At 60.3% G+C, this 18812-nt stretch overlaps 3 pseudogenes and 3 gene segments (V, D, J or C); 3 read left to right on the top strand and 3 right to left on the bottom strand.

The window, feature by feature from the left end:
* Nucleotides 1–388: 388 nt before the first annotated feature.
* Nucleotides 389–977, bottom strand: LOC115916101 (annotated as a pseudogene).
* Nucleotides 978–5315: 4338 nt separating this feature from the next.
* On the bottom strand, nt 5316–5957 carry LOC115916100. The segment is given in 2 exon segments: nt 5316–5711; nt 5804–5957. Coding segments are annotated over 2 exon segments (550 nt in total).
* A 374-nt stretch (nt 5958–6331) lies between these two features.
* Nucleotides 6332–7176, top strand: LOC115916099 (annotated as a pseudogene).
* Nucleotides 7177–7228: 52 nt separating this feature from the next.
* Nucleotides 7229–7746, bottom strand: LOC115916098 (the record flags this gene model as incomplete). The annotated part of the segment is given in 2 exon segments: nt 7229–7242; nt 7424–7746. Coding segments are annotated over 2 exon segments (337 nt in total), but the record flags the coding sequence as incomplete, so codon positions are not given.
* A 56-nt stretch (nt 7747–7802) lies between these two features.
* On the top strand, nt 7803–8365 carry LOC115916097 (annotated as a pseudogene).
* Nucleotides 8366–15674: 7309 nt separating this feature from the next.
* On the top strand, nt 15675–18651 carry LOC115916096. The segment is given in 5 exon segments: nt 15675–15759; nt 16860–16897; nt 17912–18050; nt 18143–18519; nt 18633–18651. Coding segments are annotated over 5 exon segments (658 nt in total).
* Nucleotides 18652–18812: the final 161 nt, after the last annotated feature.

The following is an 18812-nucleotide window of genomic DNA, read 5'->3' as shown; positions in this document are numbered from 1 at the left end:
ACGGGCAGAGCTCGGTGACGCTGACCATGAACAGCCTCAAGGACGAGGATTCCGGATCCTATTTCTGCGCCAAATCTGCTTATGCTGGTGGTGCTGGGTGGGAGTACTTTGCCTATGGTATTGACCCCGTCCCCATCCCCGTGTCCCCCCTGTCCCCGTTCCCCAGCCCCTTCCCCCAATCCCCAGCCCCTGACCCCATTCCTGTCCCCGTGTCCCAGCTCTGAGCTGGTTCTGCCCCAAATTCTCAGCTCCTGGCCACAGAGTTGACCAACATTTGGAACAGAGCTTTGGATCAAAGTTTTGGGGCACAGAGAGGAGATTTGGGGTCAGGAGCTGCGGTTTGGGGCCGGCGGGTGAGAATTGGGGCCGAGGCCGCGCAAGGCTGGGATCAATGGTCACGGGCTGGGGGTGGGCTTGGGCTGTGGGGGAAGGGTCTGGGCAGCGGGGACGGGGGGGACCCGGGGATGGGGGTGGCACCGGCATCAATACGAGCAGCACCAGCACCAGCATAAGCAGATTTGGCGCAGAAATAGGATCCGGAATCCTCGTCCTTGAGGCTGTTCATGGTCAGCGTCACCGAGCTCTGCCCGTTGTCCCTGGAGATCCTGACCCGGCCCTGCACCGAGGGCGCGTAGAAGGTGTAAGCACCACTGCTGTCGATACTCGCGACGTATTCCAGCCCCTGCCCGGGTCTCTGTCGGACCCAGTACATGGGGTAACTCCCGAAACTGAACCCGGACGCTCGGCAGAGGAGGCGCAGGGACCCCCGGGGGGCTGGAGGTGCCCCCGGGCTCCAGCAGGGTCACTTTGGCCGGAGCCCTCCGGGAACGCCGTGGGTTTACAGGAAATGCGTTTTCTGCGCATGGAGCGGCCAGAGGCCAATGGGCGTTCAGATTCTGGAACTGGCGCCTGGTTTGACCATCGGGGTGTTGTCCTTCAAAAGGACAGCCCTGGAAGCAGCTCTGGTCCCTGTTCATGTGCTGAGAGCACTGGGCATGGAAAGGAAGAGGTCACCATGGCCCAGGAAGGACTTCTCCTCTGGACGGACTGAGAATTGAGCATTTCCAGGGTGACGATGGACTGAGCGTTGAAATTCGGGAGGTGAATTGGGAGAGTCTGGCAGGGGGAGGAGGAAGTGCTGTGGTGAGGTTTCCATTGTTCCTCTGTGTGTGTGTGTGTGCGTGTGTCCTTGTCTTTTGTGCTTTAGTTAATGAACCTTTCCCCTCCATTCCTAAGGAAGCTGCTTTGCTTATTCCCCGGTCCCGTCGGCAGCGCACACCAGACAAAGTGCGTTTCCATGGGGCGCTGCCATTGTGCCCGTGCCAAACCACGACAGGGACACAGGGGACATGGGGACGGCCAAAGCTCAACCCGTGACCCCAAAATCCTGACCCTTTGCCCCAAATTGGGACCCTTTGTCCTTCTCCTCCTGCTCCTGATGGCCCTCCCAGGTGGGCCCCGCCCCTTTTTCCTGCTGGCCACACCCACTGTGAGGCCCTGGACCAATCAGGTTTCTCGTCCCCGTGTCCCCTGTGTGCCGCAGGGCTCCGGGCCAAAGTGACCCTGCTGGAGCCCGGGGGCACCTCCAGCCCCCCGGGGGTCCCTGCGCCTCCTCTGCCGAGCGTCCGGGTTCAGTTTTGGCAGTTTTGGGATGGGCTGGTATCGACAGAGACCTGGGCAGGGGCTGAAATACGTCGCCAGTATCAGCAGTGGTGGCAGCACCTGGTACGCGCCGTCGGTGCAGGGCCGGGTCAGGATCTCCAGGGACAACGGGCAGAGCTCGGTGACGCTGACCATGAACAGCCTCAAGGACGAGGATTCCGGATCCTATTTCTGCGCCAAATCCTACAGTGCTGGTAGCGCTGCTGCTGCTGCTTATGTTGACCGTGCCCGTGGTGGCACCAGCCCTGCCTGAGGCCCCTTTTCCCTAAATCCCCGACCCTTCCCCCAAACCTCAGCTCCCGGCCCTTTGTCCCAAATCTGCCCCATGTGCCCCAATGGTCAGCACTGACCCCAAACCCTGCCCTGCTTCTGCCCCAAATCTCAACCATTGCCCCAAATCTGACCCTTTGGCCCCAAATCTCAACCAATACCCCAAACTTTCACCTCTGGCCTCCAGTTCTGCCCTTGTTGCCCAAATTTGGCCATTTTTGCCTGTGCCAGCTCAGCCAATCAGAGTGTTGGGAGCTGGAGGGGATTTGGGTGAAATGGGCAAAATTATGGAGAAAAGAGGAGAGTTGGGGCAGCAGGGGCAGAGTTTGGGGGAAAATGGGGAAGATTTGAGGAGGAAGGCTGGGATTTTGGGGAAGGATCTCTGGGATTGGAGACACTTGGTGCCCATCATGGGGCTGGGGCCGCTGCCAGGGTCATCAATAAAATCATCAGCAGCGCCCCAATATTTGTGACGTCTGGCGCAGAAACAGGATCCGGAATCCTCGTCCCTCAGGCTGTTCATGGTCAGCGTCACCGAGCTCTGCCCGTTGTCCCTGCAGATCCTGAACCGGCCCTGCACTGAGGGCGCGTAGTCGGTGTAAGCAGCACTGCTGATACTGGCGACGAACTCCAGCCCCTGCCCAGGTCTCTGTCGATACCAGCCCATCCCAAAACTGCCGAAACTGAACCCGGACGCTCGGCAGAGGAGGCGCAGGGACCCCCGGGGGGCTGGAGGTGCCCCCGGACTCCAGCAGGGTCACTTTGGCCGCTCCCCCATCCCCAAACCTTCACCGGTTTTGCCCCAAATTCCCTTTCTCTGGCCTCAAATCTCCAACAGAGGTTTCCTGTATGGAAAACTTCCTTAAACCCTGCAATTAGCCCTGAGCCACCCATTAATTAATTGGGCACCTCCGCCCGACTTTTGCATCTCCTCGTCCCCGTGTCCCCTGTGTGCCGCAGGGCTCCGGGCCAAAGTGACCCTGCTGGAGCCCGGGGGCACCTCCAGCCCCCCGGGGGTCCCTGCGCCTCCTCTGCCGAGCGTCCGGGTTCAGTTTCGGGAGTTATGGAATGTTCTGGGTCCGACAGAGACCCGGGCAGGGGCTGGAGGACATCGCAGAGATCAGCAATGGTGGTGGCACCTACTACGCGCCCTCGGTGCAGGGCCGGGTCAGGATCTGCAGGGACAACGGGCAGAGCTCGGTGACGCTGACCATGAACAGCCTCAAGGACGAGGATTCCAGATCCTGTTTCTGCGCCAAAAATGCTTATGCTGGTGGTAGTGGGTGGGAGTACTTTGCCTATGGTATTGACCCCGTCCCCATCCCCGTGTCCCCCCTGTCCCCGTTCCCCAGCCCCTTCCCCCAATCCCCAGCCCCTGACCCCATTCCGGTCCCCGTGTCCCCGCTCTGAGCTGGTTCTGCCCCAAACCTCAGCTCCTGGCCCCAAACCTCAGCTCCTGGCCCCAAACCTCAGCTATTGGCCCCAAATCTCAGCTCCTGGCCCCAAATCTCAGCTCTGGGCTCCCAGTCTCAACCGAGCTCCCCAAACCTGGGTGCCAATGGTCGAGATTTGGGGAAAATGGGCCGGATTTGGGTCCGTGGGGGTCAGCGATGGGGTCAGGGTTGGAGGGAAGGACCCGGGGAACGGGGACAGGGGGGGCCGGGGATGGGGATGGGGAGAGCACGGGCACCGTCAATAAAACCAGCACCATTAGCAGCACCAGCACCAGCACCCTTGGCGCAGAAATAGGATCCGGAATCCTCGTCCTTGAGGCTGTTCATGGTCAGCGTCACCGAGCTCTGCCCGTTGTCCCTGCAGATCGTGAACTGGCCCTTGACTGACGGCGCGTAGTAGGTGCTGCCACCATTGCTGTAGATCCCCGCGAGCCACTCCAGCCCCTGCCCGGGTCTCTGTCGGACCCAGAACATGTCGAAATTCCCGAAACTGAACCCGGACGCTCGTCAGAGGAGGCGCAGGGACCCCCGGGGGGCTGGAGGTGCCCCCGGCTCCAGCAGGGTCACTTTGGCCCGGAGCCCTGCGGCACACAGGGGACGTGGGCACGGCCAAAGCTCAGACATTGACCCCAAAATCCAGAATCTTGGTCCCAAATTGGGACCCTTGCACCTCCCCATCCTCATCCTCTTGATCCTGCTGGCACTCCCAGCTGGGTCCCGCCCCTTTTTTCAAAAATCCACGCCCCATTGGAGTCCCTGGACCAATCAGGTTTCTCGTCCCCACGTGCCCTGTGTGCCGCAGGGCTCCGGGCCAAAGTGACCCTGCTGGAGTCCGGGGGCACCTCCAGCCCCCCGGGGGTCCCTGACGTTGCTGTGCCGCGGCTCCGGGTTCAGTTTCGGCAGTTTCTCTGTGTTCTGGATCCGCCAGATGTTGCGCCGTCGGGGGAAAAGCCACACTCGAGTGTAATTGATCAGCAAATCCCGTTTATTGCTCATTGATACATCCTTTTTATAACAGGGATAATGAGCTTTATGAATAGTCCAAAAGCGAGCTCATAATTGGTCCCACAGTCAACGGTCTATCACGCCCAGGTCTGCATTCCTTTGGTCTAATTAGCTGGGATCCTTCTACCTCTCTGCTCCTGTTTTCCATCTACCTTATCTGCTGACAGCTGCACTCCAGGGACAGCCTAATCCTTTCCCATCAGAAGGCTGAGAGCTAGCTTTGTGTACCTTTGCTTCTCAGGCCCGCTAATTGCACCAGAGAGCGACCTCTTTCATTTAACCCTTCCTCTACAGCCAGAGACCCGGGCAGGGGCTGGAGTTGGTCGCCCACATCTCCTACAATGGAGCTCACACCATCTACGCGCCCTCGGTGCAGGGCCGGGTCAGGATCTGCAGGGACAACGGGCAGAGCTCGGTGACGCTGACCATGAACAGCCTCAGGGACGAGGATTCCGGATCCTATTTCTGCGCCAGACGTCACAAATATTGGGGCGCTGCTGATGATTTCATTGACGACCCTGGCAGCGGCCCCAGCCCCATGATGGGCACCAAATGTCTCCGATCCCAGAGATCCTTCCCCAAAATCCCAGTCTTTGTCCTCAAATCTTCCCCATTTTCCCCCAAACTCTGCCCCTGCTGCCCCAACTCTCCTCTTTTCTCCATAATTTTGCCCATTTCGCCCAAATCCCCTCCAGCTCCCCACGCCCTGACTGGCTGAGCGGGCACAGGCAAAAATGGGCAATTTTGGGCAACAAGGCCTGAACTAGAGGCCAGGGGTGAAGGTTTGGGGCCAATGGTTGGGTTTTGGGGCAGAAGCTGGGGAGGGTTTGGGGTCACAGATGGCCATGGGTGCAAATGGAGACAGAGGATCAAGGGCTGAGTCAGGAGGCGAGGTTTGGGATGGCAATTAGAGCTTTGGAAGCACTATGATGGGAGTGCACCAAAACCCAGAAGTTTGATGCGATCACCAGCATTGTCACCATGATTAGCAACAGCCCAGCAACCAGCACAAAAAGCTTTGGCGCAGAAATAGGATCCGGAATCCTCGTCCTTGAGGCTGTTCATGGTCAGCGTCACCGAGCTCTGCCCGTTGTCCCTGGAGATCGTGAACCGGCCCTTGACTGAATCCGCGTACCCGGTCCAACCAGCATTGTTGGTGATCCCCGCGACCCACTCCAACCCCTGCCCGGGTCTCTGGCGCATCCAGCCCATCCCGAAACTGCCAAAATCGAACCCAGAGCCGCGGCAGAGGAGGCGCAGGGACCCCCGGGGGGCTGGAGGTGCCCCCGGGCTCCAGCAGGGTCACTTTGGCCCGGAGCCCTGCGGCACACAGGGGACACGGGGACGAGAAACCTGATTGGTCCAGGGCCTCACAGTGGGTGTGGCCTGCTGGAAAAAGGGGCGGGGCCCACCTGGGAGCGCCATCAGGAGCAGGAGGAGAAGGACAAAGGGTCCCAATTTGGGGCAAAGGGTCAGGATTTTGGGGTCACGGGTTGAGCTTTGGCCGTCCCCATGTCCCCTGTGTCCCTGTCGTGGTTTGGCACGGGCACAACGGCAGCGCCCCATGGAAACGCACTTTGTCTGGTGTGCGCTGCCAGACGGCACCGGGGAATAAGCAAAGCAGCTTCCTTAGGAATGGAGGGGAAAGGTTCATTAACTAAAGCACAAAAGACAAGGACACGCACACACACACACACAGAGGAACAATGAAAACCTCACCACAGCACTTCCTCCTCCCCCTGCCAGACTCTCCCAATTCACCTCCCGAATTTCAACGCTCAGTCCATCGGCACCCTGGAAATGCTCAATTCTCAGTCCGTCCAGAGGAGAAGTCCTTCCTGGGCCACGGTGACCTCTTCCTCTCCATGCCCAGTGCTCTCAGCACATGAACAGGGACCAGAGCTGCTTCCAGGGCTGTCCTTTTGAAGGACAACACCCCGATGGTCAAACCAGGCGCCAGTTCCACACCTGAACGCCCATTGGCCTCTGGCCGCTCCATGCCCAGAAAACGCATTTCCTGTAAACCCACGCGGCGCTCAGCAGGGCCCGCCAAAGTGACCCTGCTGGAGCCCGGGGGCACCTCCAGCCCCCCGGGGGTCCTTGCGCCTCCTCTGCCGCGGCTCCGGGTTCAGTTTTGGGAGTTATGGAATGTTCTGGATCCGCCAGAGACCCGGGCAGGGGCTGGAATACGTCGCCAGCAACAGCAATGGTGTCAACACCTACTACGCGCCCTCAGTCAAGGGCCGGTTCACGATCTCCAGGGACGACGGGCAGAGCTCGGTGACGCTGACCATGAACAGCCTCGAGGACGAGGATTCCGGATCCTATTTCTGCGCCAAGGGTGCTGCTGCTTGGGCTGGTGATAATGACGCCTGTTTTATGCGCACCGCCCCCATTGTCGTGTCCCCAAATGTCCCCAAACCCCGGACCCTCCCCCCAAATCCCAACCCTCGTCCCCGCTCTCAGTGACCGAATTCGTGCCCTCAGCCCTGGGCCCAGCGCTGACCTTTAGGGCAGAGTTTGGGGGAAGATCAACGGCCAAGGGTCGAGGCTTGGGGCCCAGGAGGGGAAAGAGAAACGGAGAAATGGTCAAGAGCCGGCTCAGGGGTTGGGATCTGGGCAAGGCTCTGCGCTTTGGGGACACTTGGGCGACCAGGAGAGAAGGGGACAGGGCCAAACCCAGGATGGTCGCCAGAACCACCAGCAGCGCCTGTCCAGCCAGCAAAACCTCTCTGGTTTTGCCACGTGTGTCACAGAAATAGGAGCGGGAATCCTCGGTCCTTGAGGTTCATGGCCAGCCCGAGCAATCGGGGCCAGGGCGCGCGGAGAGATTTGGGTCAAATGGGCAAAACTGGGGGGAAAGTTGAGGTGATGAAGGGCTGGGATTTGGGCAATGAGGGCACTGAGCGTGGCCCAGAGGTGACATTTGGGGCAGAGCCAGGGCGGGGCTGGGGCAGAGGGTCAGGGATGGGGTCAGGGGCTGGGGAACGGGGACAGGGGGGACCCCAATAGCTGCTCAATAGCACCAGCACCATAACCGTAACCATCAGCAGATTTGGCGCAGAAATAGACGGCAGAATCTTCGTCCCTGAGGCTGTTCATGGTCAGCGTCACCGAGCTCTGCCCGTTGTCCCTGGAGATCGTGAACCGGCCCTGCACCGAGGGCGCGTAGCCGGTGTTCACACCATCACCATTGATCCCCGCAACAAATTCCAGCCCCTGCCCGGGTCTCTGGCGGATCCAATACATTCCAGAATTCCCGAAACTGAACCCAGAGCCGCGGCAGAGGAGGCGCAGGGACCCCCGGGGGGCTGGAGGTGCCCCCGGGCTCCAGCAGGGTCACTTTGGCCCGGAGCCCTGCGGCACACAGGGGACGTGGGGACAAGAAACCGGATTGGTCCAGGGCCTCCAATGGGGCCTGAATTTTTGAAAAAAGGGGCGGGACCCAGCTGGGAGCGCCAGCAGGATCAAGAGGATGAGGATGGGGAGGTGCAAGGGTCCCAATTTGGGGCCAAGAGTCAGGATTTTGGGGTCAATGTCTGAGCTTTGGCCGTGCCCACGTCCCCTGTGTGCCGCAGGGCTCCGGGCCAAAGTGACCCTGCTGGAGCCCGGGGGCACCTCCAGCCCCGCGGGGGTCCCTGCGCCTCCTCTGCCGAGCGTCCGGGTTCAGTTTCGGCAGTTTCTCCATGTTCTGGATCCGCCAGAGACCCGGGCAGGGGCTGGAGTGGCTCGCGGGGATCTACAGCAATGGTGGCAGCACCTACTACGCGCCGTCAGTCAAGGGCCGGTTCACGATCTCCAGGGACAACGGGCAGAGCTCGGTGACGCTGACCATGAACAGCCTCAAGGACGAGGATTCCGGATCCTATTTCTGCGCCAGAGCTTTTTGTGCTGGTTGCTGGGCTGTTGCTAATCATGATGACAATGCTGGTGATCGCATCAAACTTCTGGGTTTTGGTGCACTCCCATCATAGTGCTTCCAAAGCTCTAATTGCCATCCCAAACCTCGCCTCCTGACTCAGCCCTTGATCCTCTGTCTCCATTTGCACCCATGGCCATCTGTGACCCCAAACCCTCCCCAGCTTCTGCCCCAAAACCCAACCATTGGCCCCAAACCTTCACCCCTGGCCTCCAGTTCTGCCCTTGTTGCCCAAAATTGCCCATTTTTGCCTGTGCCCGCTCAGCCAGTCAGGGCGTGGGGAGCTGGAGGGGATTTGGGCGAAATGGGCAAAATTATGGAGAAAAGACGAGAGTTGGGGCAGCAGGGGCAGAGTTTGGGGGAAAATGGGGAAGATTTGAGGACAAAGACTGGGATTTTGGGGAAGGATCTCTGGGATTGGAGACATTTGGTGCCCATCATGGGGCTGGGGCCGCTGCCAGGGTCGTCAATGAAATCATCAGCAGCGCCCCAATATTTGTGACGTCTGGCGCAGAAATAGGATCCGGAATCCTCGTCCCTGAGGCTGCTCATGGTCAGCGTCACCGAGCTCTGCCCGTTGTCCCTGCAGATCCTGACCCGGCCCTGCACCGAGGGCGCGTAGATGGTGTGAGCTCCATTGTAGGAGATGTGGGCGACCAACTCCAGCCCCTGCCCGGGTCTCTGGCTGTAGAGGAAGGGTTAAATGAAAGAGGTCGCTCTCTGGTGCAATTAGCGGGCCTGAGAAGCAAAGGTACACAAAGCTAGCTCTCAGCCTTCTGATGGGAAAGGATTAGGCTGTCCCTGGAGTGCAGCTGTCAGCAGATAAGGTAGATGGAAAACAGGAGCAGAGAGGTAGAAGGATCCCAGCTAATTAGACCAAAGGAATGCAGACGTGGGCGTGATAGACCGTTGACTGTGTGACCAATTATGAGCTCGCTTTTGGACTATTCATAAAGCTCATTATCCCTGTTATAAAAAGGATGTATCGATGATCAATAAACGGGATTTGCTGATCAATGACACTCGAGTGTGGCTTTTCCCCCGCCGGCGCAACATCTGGCGGATCCAGAACATGGAGAAACTGCCGAAACTGAACCCGGAGCCGCAGCACAGCAACGTCAGGGACCCCCGGGGGGCTGGAGGTGCCCCCGGGCTCCAGCAGGGTCACTTTGGCCCGGAGCCCTGCGGCACACAGGGGACACAGGGACGAGAAACCGGATTGGTCGAGGGCCTCACAGTGGGCGTGGCAACCAGGAAAAAGGGGCGGGACCCACCTGGGAGGAGGATGATGAACTCCTAGGGTCCCAATTTGGGGCCAAGAGTCAGGATTTGGGTCAATGTCTGAGCTTTGGGCGTCCCCACGTCCCCTGTGTGCCGCAGGGCTCCGGGCCAAAGTGACCCTGCTGGAGTCCGGGGGCACCTCCAGCCCCCCGGGGGTCCCTGCGCCTCCTCTGCCGAGCGTCCGGGTTCGATTTCGGCAGTGTCACCCTGTTCTGGATCCGCCAGAGACCCGGGCAGGGGCTGCAGTGGGTCGGCAGCATCAGGAAGGAAGGCTGGAGCTCCGCGTGCGCGCCCTCGGTGCAGGGCCGGGGCACGATCTCCAGGGACAACGGGCAGAGCTCGGTGACGCTGACCATGAACAGCCTCAAGGACGAAGATTCCGGATCCTATTTCTGTGCCAGAGCTGCTGGTGCTGCTGGTTATGGTGCTGGTGCTATTGAGCAGCTATTGGGGACCCCCCTGTCCCCGTTCCCCAGCCCCTGACCCCATCCCTGTCCCTCTGCCCCAGCCCCGCTCTGGCTCTGCCCCAAATGTCACCTCTGGGCCACCCTCAGTGCCCTCATTGCCCAAATCCCAGCCCTTCATCACCTCAACTTTCCCCCCAGTTTTGCCCATTTGACCCAAATCTCTCCAGCGCCCTGGCCCCCGATTGCTCGGGCTGGCCATGAACCTCAAGGACGAGGATTCCCGCTCCTATTTCTGTGACACACGTGGCAAAACCAGAGAGGTTTTGCTGGCTGGACAGGCGCTGCTGGTGGTTCTGGCGACCATCCTGGGTTTGGCCCTGTCCCCTTCTCTCCTGGTCGCCCAAGTGTCCCCAAAGCGCAGAGCCTTGCCCAGATCCCAACCCCTGAGCCGGCTCTTGACCATTTCTCCGTTTCTCTTTCCCCTCCTGGGCCCCAAGCCTCGACCCTTGGCCGTTGATCTTCCCCCAAAGCCTGCCCTAAAGGTCAGCGCTGGGCCCAGGGCTGAGGGCACGAATTCGGTCACCGAGAGCGGGGACGAGGGTTGGGACTTGGGGGGAGGGTCCGGGGTTTGGGGACATTTGGGGACACGACAATGGCGCGTAGTCGCTGCTGCCACCACCAGTGCTGATACTGGCGACGAATTCCAGCCCCTGCTCAGGTCTTTGACGGACCCAGATCATGGCAAAACTGCCAAAATCGAACATGGCCGCTCCCCCATCCCCAAACCTTCACCGGTTTTGCCCCAAATTCCCTTTCTCTGGCCTCAAATCTCCAACAGAGTTTTCCCGTGTGCTGAAGTGCCTTAAACCCTGCAATTAGCCCCAATCCACCCATTAATTAATTGGGCACCTCCGCCCGACTTTTGCATCTCCTCGTCCCCACGTCCCCTGTGTGCCCAGGGCTCCGGGCCAAAGTGACCCTGCTGGAGCCCGGGGGCACCTCCAGCCCCCCGGGGGTCCCTGCGCCTCCTCTGCCGAGCGTCCGGGTTCAGTTTCGGCAGTTTCAGAATGTTCTGGGTTCGCCAGAGACCCGGGCAGGGGCTGGAATACGTCGCGGGGATCAAGAGCAACGGTTCCAGCTCTGCCTACGCGCCCTCGGTGCAGGGCCGGGTCACGATCTCCAGGGACAACGGGCAGAGCTCGGTGACGCTGACCATGAACAGCCTCAAGGACGAGGATTCCGGATCCTATTTCTGCGCCAAATCTGCCTATAACAATTGGGGCGCTGCTGCTGCTGCTGCTGCTGCTGATGGGTTTGACCCCGTCCCCATCCCCAGGTCCCCCCTGTCCCCAGTCCCAGACCCTTCCCCCAAACCTCACCCACTGACCCAGCCCTGCCCCTCTGTCCCCATGTGCCCCAATGGTCAGCACTGACCCCAAACCCTGCCCTGCTTCTGCCCCAAATCTCAACCATTGCACCAAATCTCAACCATTGGCCCCAAATCTCACTCTTTGGCCCCAAATCTCAACCATTGGCCCCAATACTCACTCTTTGGCGCCAAATCTCAACCATTGGCCCCAAATCTCAACCATTGGCCCCAAATCTCACTCTTTGGCCCCAAATCTCAACCTTTGGCCCCAAATCTCAACCATTGGCCCCAATTCTCACCCTTTGGCCCCAAATCTCAACCATTGCCCCAAATCTCAACCATTGGCCCCAAATCTCACCCTTTGGCCCCAAATCTCAACCATTGCCCCAAATCTCAACCTTTGGCTCCAAATCTCAACCATTGGCCCCAAATCTCAACCATTGGCCCCAAATCTCACTCTTTGGCTCCAAATCTCAACCTTTGGCCCCAAATCTCAACCTTTGGCTCCAAATCTCACTCTTTGGCTCCAAATCTCAACCTTTGGCCCCAAATCTCACTCTTTGGCTCCAAATCTCAACCTTTGGCCCCAAATCTCACCCTTTGGCCCCAAATCTCAACCTTTGGCCCCAAATCTCAACCACTGGCCCCAAACCTTCCCCCCTGGCCTCCCGTTCACCTCCTCCCAGTGGGGACCCGAGGAGCTCGGGGAAATGGGCAAAACTGGGCGAAAGTGCAGAGCATGGGCAGCCATGGCGGAGTCTGGGGGAGAAGGCCAAGAGTGGTGCAAAGGGTCGGGATTTGGGGCCAGGATTTGGGGATTTTGTGACATTTGGGGGATCAGGGCTGGGGGCGATGATGAGGATCGTCACCATAACCAAGAGCAGCTCCATTCCAACCTCCATCTCGGCATCTGGCGCAGAAATAGGATCCGGAATCCTCGTCCTTGAGGCTGTTCATGGTCAGCGTCAGCGAGCTCTGCCCGTTGTCCCTGCAGATCGTGACCCGGCCCCTGAACGATGGCGCGTACCAGGCGCTGCCAGCGCTGTCGATCCCTCCGACGTGTTCCAGCCCCTGCCCGGGTCTCTGCCGCACCCAGCCCACCCCGAACTTCCCAAAATCGAACCCGGACGCTCGGCAGAGGAGGCGCAGGGACCCCCCGGGGGAATCCTCATCTTCCTCCGCATCCTGCTCGCCCTCCCAGGTGGGTCCCGCCCCTTTTTCCTGCTGGCCACGCCCACTGTGAGGCCCTCCACCAATCAGGTTTCTCGTCCCCACGTCCCCTGTGTGCCCAGGGCTCCGGGCCAAAGTGACCCTGCTGGAGCCCGGGGGCACCTCCAGCCCCCCGGGGGTCCCTGCGCCTCCTCTGCCGCGGCTCTGGGTTCAGTTTCGGGAATTCTGGGATGTATTGGATCCGCCAGAGACCCGGGCAGGGGCTGGAATTCGTTGCGGGGATCAATGGTGACGGTGTGAACACCAGGTACGCGCCCTCGGTGCAGGGCCGGGTCAGGATCTGCAGGGACAACGGGCAGAGCTCGGTGACGCTGACCATGAACAGCCTCAAGGACGAGGATTCCGGATCCTGTTTCTGTGCCAAGCGTAGTTCTGGTGGCAATGCTGACACCGCCAGTGCTTTTGGCCCCATCCCCATGTCCATGTCCCCATGGCCGTGTCCCCATGGCCGTGTCCCCATGGCCGTGTCCCCAGCTGTCCCCAGCTGTCCCCAGACCCCTCCCCTGTGGTCACTCATGGTCAGCGTCACCGACGTCCCCCCCGCTGTCCCTGGCCGTGCTGACCCGGCCCTTGACCCATGGAACGTTCCGGGCGAATCCACCCTCGGCCCCATCTGCCTCTCCCAGCATGGAGCCCTCGGCTCCAGATCAATGTCAGCAATTTCATCTCCCCAAAATTTCGCGGTTTTGGGGAAAAAAAGGGGTTTTTTCTCCAGAGGTGGCAGAGAGAGGATTCCAGCCCCAAGCCCAAGGGGCAGCAGCCCGACACCGAGGCCGGGCGGGAAGGAGCGAAGCCCCAGGTGGGAGGGAGCAGGAGCCGCCGCGGTTTTGGGGCTCCGCAGCCTCCCCCCGCTTCCTTCCTGGCAGCCGCCGGGGCGCGGCCAGGACAGGAAAGGAAACAGAAAGTTCCAGGGTTTGGTCATTTTTAACATCTGTGTTTGACAGGGCCGAGTGCAGCTCCGGGCTGCTCCAGCACAGCAGGCCCAGGGGTCCCAATTTGGGGCCAAGAGTCAGGATTGGGGTCAATGTCTGAGCTTTGGCCGTGCCCACGTCCCCTGTGTGCCGCAGGGCTCCGGGCCAAAGTGACCCTGCTGGAGCCCGGGGGCACCTCCAGCCCCCCGGGGGTCCCTGCGCCTCCTCTGCTGAGCGTCTGGGTTCAGTTTCGGGAGTTTTGGGATGGTTTGGATCCGACAGAGACCTGGGCAGGGGCTGGAGTGGCTCGCGGGGATCAACAGCAATGGTGCTTACATCTTCTACGCGCCCTCGGTGCAGGGCCGGTTCACAATCTCCAGGGACAACGGGCAGAGCTCGGTGACGCTGACCATGAACAGCCTCAGGGACGAGGATTCCGGATCCTATTTCTGCGCCAAAAACGCTTATGATGGTTGGGGTTGGGAGGCTCACGCTGCTGGTTCTAATTTGGCCCAATCCCCATCCCCGGCCCCCCCCGTCCCCGTTCCCCGGGTCCTTCCCTCCAACCCTGACCCCATCGCTGACCCCCACGGACCCAAATCCGGCCCATTTTCCCCAAATCTCGACCATTGGCACCCAGGTTTGGGGAGCTCGGTTGAGACTGGGAGCCCAGAGCTGAGGTTTGGGGCCAGGAGCTGAGATTTGGGGCCAGGAGCTGAGATTTGGGGCAGAACCAGCTCAGAGCTGGGACACGGGGACAGGAATGGGGTCAGGGGCTGGGGATTGGGGGAAGGGGCTGGGGAACGGGGACAGGGGGGACACGGGGATGGGGACGGGGTCAATACCATAAGCAAGAGCACCAGCAGCCCGATCCCAACCAGCAGCAGCTCTGGCACAGAAATAGGATCCGGAATCCTCGTCCCTGAGGCTGTTCATGGTCAGCGTCACCGAGCTCTGCCCGTTGTCCCTGGAGATCGTGAACCGGCCCTTGACCGAGGGCGGGTAGTAGGTGCTGCCACCATTGCTGATGCTGGCGACGTATTCCAGCCCCTGCCCGGGTCTCTGTCGGACCCAGGACATGGGGTAACTCCCGAAACTGAACCCGGACGCTCGGCAGAGGAGGCGCAGGGACCCCCGGGGGGCTGGAGGTGCCCCCGGACTCCAGCAGGGTCACTTTGGCCGGAGCCCTGCGGGAACGCCGTGGGTTTACAGGAAATGCGTTTTCTGCGCATGGAGCGGCCAGAGGCCAATGGGCGTTCAGATTCTGGAACTGGCGCCTGGTTTGACCATCGGGGTGTTGTCCTTCAAAAGGACAGCCCTGGAAGCAGCTCTGGTCCCTGTTCATGTGCTGAGAGCACTGGGCATGGAGAGGAAGAGGTCACCATGGCCCAGGAAGGAGTTCTCCTCTGGACGGACTGAGAATTGAGCATTTACAGGGTGACGATGGACTGAGCGTTGAAATTCGGGAGGTGAATTGGGAGAGTCTGGTAGGGGGAGGAGGAAGTGCTGTGGTGAGGTTTCCATTGTTCCTCTGTGTGTGTGTGTGTGCGTGTGTCCTTGTCTTTTGTGCTTTAGTTAATGAACCTTTCCCTCTATTCCTAAGGAAGCTGCTTTGCTTATTCCCCGGTCCCGCCTGGCAGCGCACACCAGACAAAGTGCGTTTCCATGGGGCGCTGCCGTTGTGCCCGTGCCAAACCACGACAGGGACACAGGGGACATGGGGACGGCCAAAGCTCAACCCGTGACCCCAAAATCCTGACCCTTTGCCCCAAATTGGGACCCTTTGTCCTTCTCCTCCTGCTCCTGATGGTGCTCCCAGGTGGGTCCCGCCCCTTTTTCCAGCAGGCCACACCCACTTTGAGGCCCTGGACCAATCAGGTTTCTCGTCCCCGTGTCCCCTGTGTGCAGCAGGGCTCCGGGCCAAAGTGACCCTGCTGGAGCCGGGGGGCACCTCCAGCCCCCCGGGGGTCCCTGCGCCTCCTCTGCCGCGGCTCCGGGTTCAGTTTTGGCAGTTACCCCATGTACTGGGTCCGACAGAGACCCGGGCAGGGGCTGGAGTGGCTCGCGGGGATCTACAGCAATGGTGGTAGCATCGGGTAAGCGCCCTCGGTGCAGGGCCGGGTCAGGATCTGCAGGGACAACGGGCAGAGCTCGGTGACGCTGACCATGAACAGCCTCAAGGACGAGGATTCCGGATCCTATTTCTGCGCCAAGGGTGCTGCTGCTTGGGCTGGTGATAATGACGCCTGTTGTATGCGCACCGCCCCCATTGTCGTGTCCCCAAATGTCCCCAAACCCCGGACCCTCCCCCCAAATCCCAACCCTCGTCCCCGCTCTCGGTGACCGAATTCGTGCCCTCAGCCCTGGGCCCAGCGCTGACCTTTAGGGCAGGCTTTGGGGGAAGATCAACGGCCAAGGGTCGAGGCTTGGGGCCCAGGAGGGGAAAGAGAAACGGAGAAATGGTCAAGAGCCGGCTCAGGGGTTGGGATCTGGGCAAGGCTCTGCGCTTTGGGGACACTTGGGCGACCAGGAGAGAAGGGGACAGGGCCAAACCCAGGATGGTTGCCAGAACCACCAGCAGCGCCTGTCCAGCCAGCAAAACCTCTCTGGTTTTGCCACGTGTGTCACAGAAATAGGAGCGGGAATCCTCGTCCTTGAGGTTCATGGCCAGCCCGAGCAATCGGGGGCCAGGGCGCTGGAGAGATTTGGGTCAAATGGGCAAAACTGGGGGGAAAGTTGAGGTGATGAAGGGCTGGGATTTGGGCAATGAGGGCACTGAGCGTGGCCCAGAGGTGACATTTGGGGCAGAGCCAGGGCGGGGCTGGGGCAGAGGGACAGGGATGGGGTCAGGGGCTGGGGAACGGGGACCTTGGGGTGCTGCTGCTGATGCCTATCGTATTGACCCCGTCCCCATCCCCGTGTCCCCCCTGTCCCCGTTCCCCAGCCCCTTCCCCCAATCCCCAGCCCCTGACCCCATTCCTGTCCCCGTGTCCCAGCTCTGAGCTGGTTCTGCCCCAAATCTCAGCTCCTGGCCCCAAATCTCAGCTCCTGGCCCCAAACCTCAGCTCTGGGCTCCCAGTCTCAACCGAGCTCCCCAAACCTGGGTGCCAATGGTCGAGATTTGGGGAAAATGGGCCGGATTTGGGTCCGTGGGGGTCAGCGATGGGGTCAGGGTTGGAGGGAAGGACCCGGGGAACGGGGATGGGGGGGGGGACCCGGGGATGGGGATGGGGTGAAACAGCAGCACCCCAACCAGCACCGACAGCTTTTGTGCAGAAATAGGATCCGGAATCCTCGGCCCTGAGCTTGGCCATGGTCAGGGTCATGAAGCTCTGCCCATTGTCCCTGGAGATCGTGACCCGGCCATTGACCGACGGCGCGTAGTTGGTGTAAGCACCATCCCTGTAGATCCCTGCGAGCCACTGCAGCCCCTGCCCAGGTCTCTGTCGGATCCAGCCCATCCCAAAACTCCCGAAACTGAACCCGGACGCTTGGCAGAGGAGGCGCAGGGACCCCCGGGGGGCTGGAGGTGCCCCCGGGCTCCAGCAGGGTCACTGTAGGGAGAGTTGTAAGGGGGCACAGTATTCCCCAATGAGTTGCAGCTGTGTTCACACCTGTGCGTAATTGAGAACCAGGGCCATAAAAGGGTGGAGCCGGACAAAGAGTCAGAAGACTGCAAGAAGAGCTACAAGAAGCAGGAGAAGGCTGCCCCGGAGAAGACTGCTGCAAAGACGAGGAACCCCAGGAGGGAAGGGAAGAATCCCAAGACCCCAGCAGAGGGTGAGGACCAGGAGAGTCCCTGGAGAAGATGCTGAGTTCCCCCGGAGGGGATGAATAATCTCAGAAGAGGATTGACCCCAGGAGGGTAGACCCCAGGAGAGGGTTGGAGAAGCTTTGGACATGCCAGGGCTCTGTGGCAGTCTGGCAGCAATATCCTTCGTTGGGTCGCTGCTGGATTAGCTGCAGATGCTCCTGGCTGGGTGCTTCGGGAAAAGCCCCTGGAGGGGCTGGACTCTGTTGTTGTGATGCTCACTGTAATATATAAGTATGGCTGTAATGTTTAATGTATAAGTATTAGTGTAAAGTGTGTGGGGCTACTGTGACCCACTGGGACGGAGTGGGGCAGGCGGCGTTGGTGAAGCTGAGAGTGGCAGGTGGAAGGCACAAAGAGGTCTAGACCTGATTGTGTAATCAAGACACCTGGGAATAGGTGAGCCACCAACAAGCAATGAGGGATTTGGTTCGGGACATTTAAGGGATTCACTTTGAGCTGTGACCGCCTCGACAAGTAGAGATAGATGCTGGTGCAATGTAACTGGTATGAGGTATTACTGTAATGCATAAGTATAGTTGTATAATATATTACTGCATCCGTATTGTTGTAAACGTGTTTAATACAACAGGTCACTTTGGCCCGGAGCCCTGCGGCACACAGGGGACGTGGGCACGGCCAAAGCTCAACCCGTGACCCCAAAATCCTGACCCTTGGCCCCAAATTGGGACCCTTTGTCCTTCTCCTCCTGCTCCTGATGGCCCTCCCAGGTGGGCCCCGCCCCTTTTTCCTGCTGGCCACGCCCACTGTGAGGCCCTGGACCAATCAGGTTTCTCGTCCCCACGTCCCCTGTGTGCCGCAGGGCTCCGGGCCAAAGTGACCCTGCTGGAGCCCGGGGGCACCTCCAGCCCCCCGGGGGTCCCTGCGCCTCCTCTGCCGAGCGTCCGGGTTCAGTTTCGGGAGTTATGGAATGTTCTGGATCCGCCAGAGACCCGGGCAGGGGCTGGAAGAAGTCGCAGCGATCACCAAGAATGCTGATTGGACCGGGTACGCGCCGTCAGTCAAGGGCCGCTTCACGATCTCCAGGGACGACGGGCAGAACTCGGTGACGCTGACCATGAACAGCCTCAGGGACGAGGATTCCGGATCCTATTTCTGCGCCAAAGCTGCTGGTGCTGGTGCTGCTAATGGTGCTGGTTTTATTGACGGTGCCCGTGCTCTCCCCATCCCCATCCCCGGGTCCCCCCCTGTCCCCGTTCCCCGGGTCCTTCCCTCCAACCCTGACCCCATCGCTGACCCCCACGGACCCAAATCCGGCCCATTTTCCCCAAATCTCGATCATTGGCACCCAGGTTTGGGGAGCTCGGTTGAGACTGGGAGCCCAGAGCTGAGGTTTGGGGCCAGGAGCTGAGGTTTGGGGCCAGGAGCTGAGATTTGGGGCCAGGAGCTGAGGTTTGGGGCAGAACCAGCTCAGAGCTGGGACACGGGGACAGGAATGGGGTCAGGGGCTGGGGATTGGGGGAAGGGGCTGG

Source organism: Camarhynchus parvulus, unplaced genomic scaffold, assembly GCF_901933205.1.
Source record: "Camarhynchus parvulus unplaced genomic scaffold, STF_HiC, whole genome shotgun sequence".
Taxonomy (NCBI): Eukaryota; Metazoa; Chordata; class Aves; order Passeriformes; family Thraupidae; genus Camarhynchus; species Camarhynchus parvulus.
This window is presented reverse-complemented; position numbering and strand designations above follow the sequence as displayed.